Here is a 1,499-nt window from a genome sequence, read left to right on the forward strand (position 1 = left end):
TACTTTAAGTCTTTGCCTTCATTGCGGCTCGTCTCCGGTCAGGTTAAGGCCGGAGAACCAGCGTTACATTAGGGTTTAGGGTTTAGAGGAGTAGCAGCAGCAACAAAGCAACGGCACACACATGTACACCCTAAACCCTAAACCCTAAACCCTCGATTACAGAGCACGCAGAATGAAGGGTTTAGGGTTTAGGGTTTGTATGATCTCTTATACAACGCAAGCATATGAATTTGTCTTCATGCTGCAGCAGCAGCAGCAGCAGCAGCAACAGCAACAGCAACAGCAGCAGCAGCAGCAGCACATGTGTTAGTGAGCTAAGAGGGTGACATAGAGAGAGGCAACGAAGGTAACAAAGGAAAGGAGACAGAGAGGAGACTCTCCCCTGCTGCAGCAGCTGCAGCAGCTGCAGCAGCTGCAGCAGACAGCAGCAGAGAGCAGCGACAGCAGCAGCAACAGCAGCAACCACAGCAGCAGCAAGAGCAGTAGCAACACCAGCAACAGCAGCAGCAGCAGAAACACACTAGCAGCAGTAACACCAGTAGCAACACCAGCAGCAGTAGCAACAGCAGCAGCAGCAGCTACACCAGCAGCACCATCAGCAGCAGCAGCAGCAGCAGCAGCAACAGCAGCAGCAGCAGCAGCAAGGAGAGGTAAATATCGACGACCCATTGATCTTCTTTTTATTAAAAACGAAAAAGTCAGCATTATTATAATTTGTTTAGAATCTCCACAACAGAAGACACAGCAACCGGAGCAGCAGGGGCCCCCGCTGCTGTTGCTGCTGCTGCTGCAGTTGCTGCTGCTGCTGCTGCTGCTGCTGCTGCTGCTGCTGCTACGGTGAGACGCAGCAGCCATCCCTTCGTCTTGGCTCCACCAATTCTTTTTCTGTTTATGCTGCAGCTGATTTGTTAGTTGAATTTGCTTTGTCTATAGCGAGGGCAGTGGGGTGTATCTGCAGCAGCAGCAGCAGCAGCAGCAGCAGCAGCAGCAGCAGCGCCGGCGGCAACGGGAAGAGCAGCAGCAGCAGTTACTGCTGCAGCTCTGCTGCTGTAGAAGTCGTATTTGCTCCTTCTTCTGTTCGTCTGCTGCAGCAGCAGCAGCAGGAGAGCCTAACGGCGCATTTGAGGGGTTCTGCACGCCAGCAGCAGCAACCGCAGCAGCAGCAACCGCAGCAGCAGCAGCAGCAGCAGCAGCAGCAGCAGCAGCAGGAACAGCGGCGGTAGAAGGTGCTGCTGCAGCTGCAGCTGCAGCAACCGGAGCGAGGCGGAGGTGTAGGATTCAGCTGTTTTCAAGCAGCAGCAAACAGGTGCTGCTGCTGCTGCTGCTGCTGCTGCAACAGCAGCAGCAGCAGCATCCGCACCAGCACCAGCAAAAGCAGCAGCAGCAGCAGAAGGGGCAGCAGCAGCAGCAGCAGCAGCAGCAGCAGCAGAAATGTTGTCTCGTCTGTGGGGTGCTGTGAAGCGCCACCCTTATAGGGCGGTGGCGGGTGCAGCAGCAGC

The 1,499-nt window shown here is 55.3% G+C and overlaps 1 protein-coding gene across 1 annotated transcript; it reads left to right on the plus strand.

The window, feature by feature from the left end:
* Positions 1–172: 172 nt before the first annotated feature.
* EMH_0097350 (uncharacterized protein) lies at positions 173–1,223 on the plus strand (the record flags this gene model as incomplete). Its single annotated transcript, XM_038021948.1, has 3 exons — positions 173–186; positions 334–650; positions 901–1,223. 3 exons carry the CDS (start codon positions 173–175, stop codon positions 1,221–1,223), a joined length of 654 nt encoding a protein of 217 aa, XP_037879132.1.
* Positions 1,224–1,499: the final 276 nt, after the last annotated feature.

This window comes from Eimeria mitis, genomic scaffold (genome assembly GCF_000499745.2).
Source record: "Eimeria mitis Houghton genomic scaffold, Emh_scaff9483, whole genome shotgun sequence".
Taxonomy (NCBI): domain Eukaryota; phylum Apicomplexa; class Conoidasida; order Eucoccidiorida; family Eimeriidae; genus Eimeria; species Eimeria mitis.